Source organism: Crocuta crocuta, unplaced genomic scaffold (genome assembly GCF_008692635.1).
Source record: "Crocuta crocuta isolate KB4526 unplaced genomic scaffold, BGI_CrCroc_1.0 scaffold149, whole genome shotgun sequence".
In the NCBI taxonomy this organism is placed as follows: Eukaryota; Metazoa; Chordata; class Mammalia; order Carnivora; family Hyaenidae; genus Crocuta; species Crocuta crocuta.
The window spans coordinates 4,631,735-4,633,103 of record NW_027551561.1 but is presented as its reverse complement, the minus strand read 5'-3'; the positions used below and the strand labels follow the sequence as shown (position 1 = coordinate 4,633,103).

Here is a 1,369-nt window from a genome sequence, read left to right as displayed (position 1 = left end):
GGCGGCGGGCGGCGAGCGCGCGGGCAGGCGAGCGGCGCTGGGCCCGGAGCTCCTCCCCTTCCTCCCCCGCCGCCGCCGGCCGTGCCCTGCCGGCTCTGTCCCGGCTACCCAGAGACTTCCAATCCCAGATGGGGCTCTCCTCGCTCGTCCCAACCCCCACCTCGGGGTCCGGACACACTGCTGCTCCTCCCCCCCCCAAACGGCTAGATCCCGGCAGACACCTGGGGGCGGGGAGGCGCTCGCCCCAGCGGCTGCAGAAAGTCAGCTAGCGGCTGCAAGCGCCCGTTATTTCGGCAGCCAGGGGTAGGCCGGGTGAAGGAATGTGCCGAAAAAGGTCCGCGAAGGAGCTCCAAGGGGGTCCCCGGACCTTACCAGCACTGGAGGTGGAAGGCGGCCGGGCAGTGGTCACAGCACAGGAGATCCCCACCTTCTTTGCAGCTATCGCAGCTGTCGTGGTTGGTGGCCCTGCCGCTCCTCCGGGGCTCTTTTTCAGGCTTCCGACTCCGCTTTTCTGCCTCGTCCGTCTTGGGGGGAGCCAGCAGAGCTTGGATTTGCTGCACACACACATAAACGGCGTGTGTGCACACTCGGAGCTCCCGGGCGGTCCGTCGCCCCCCCGGCAGGGCTTCTCCGTCACCCACCCCTCTCCCCCCTTTTGTCCTTCTTCCTCCCATCCAAGCTGCTCCCAGAACCTCTCAGCCCCCGGAACCGGGGGGAGCCCACCCTAACAGCGTTCCTGCAGCACAACAACGAGAACAGCTTCTTCCAAATGGGGAGGATCAGGGTAGGGGGATGGGGAGAGGGTGCGCGGTTCCCTTCTCGCCACTTCCTTGTATGGACAGTGGGGGACTCCAAAGCCAGGCTCTGGAGAGGCCTGAAACCCGGTACCCGGACGTGCTGGGGAAAGCACAAAGGGGCCGACAAGAAGGGGGTGGGGAGGCCCGCCGGTGCAACGACATGGAGTAGGTTGGTGCCTCGGGAGAGCGAATCCAGGGCGGCGGGTAGGTGAAACTGCTGCAAACGTCCTCGGAGGCTGAGCTCAGCCCCTCGAATTGCAAAGAAGGGAGGGAGAGTCTGGGTGAGGAAGAATCCCCCTCCCCCGGCCCTTTTGCGCTGTGAGCTCAGGACCGGCTTTGTGGGGCGGAGGGCGGAGGTTCCCTCCCGACGCTGGGGGAAGGGGATGAGGAGGGCCGCTCTTACCTCCATCAGCCCCCCCGACGTGTCCAAGTCGTACACGATCGTCTTGGTCTCCATTTTCTCCCACATTCATCCACCTCCCGGGCTGGGCGCTCTCTGCTCCGGCCCCCCCAACCCCGGGGGGAGGGGGGAAGCGGGGGGAGGGGCCCCTCCTGACCCCGGCCCCCCCTCC

The 1,369-nt window shown here is 66.9% G+C and overlaps 1 protein-coding gene across 5 annotated transcripts in view; it reads right to left on the bottom strand.

Annotated features, from left to right (window-relative positions):
- Positions 1–1,356, bottom strand: part of PHF12 (PHD finger protein 12) — a 39,765-nt gene extending 38,409 nt beyond the window's left edge. For 2 of the 5 annotated variants that reach the window (XM_077749876.1, XM_077749878.1), the window contains exons 1-2: positions 1,201–1,345; positions 373–1,046 (exon numbers count right to left, since the gene is read on the bottom strand). In XM_077749876.1, the coding sequence (XP_077606002.1) occupies positions 373–674 (302 nt within the window). In that variant the 5' untranslated portion in view covers positions 675–1,046; positions 1,201–1,345. Of the gene's footprint in view, positions 1–372; positions 1,047–1,200 lie in introns of all 5 variants that reach the window. The other 3 variants (XM_077749877.1, XM_077749879.1, XM_077749875.1) reach the window with 3 other exon arrangements.
- Positions 1,357–1,369: the final 13 nt, after the last annotated feature.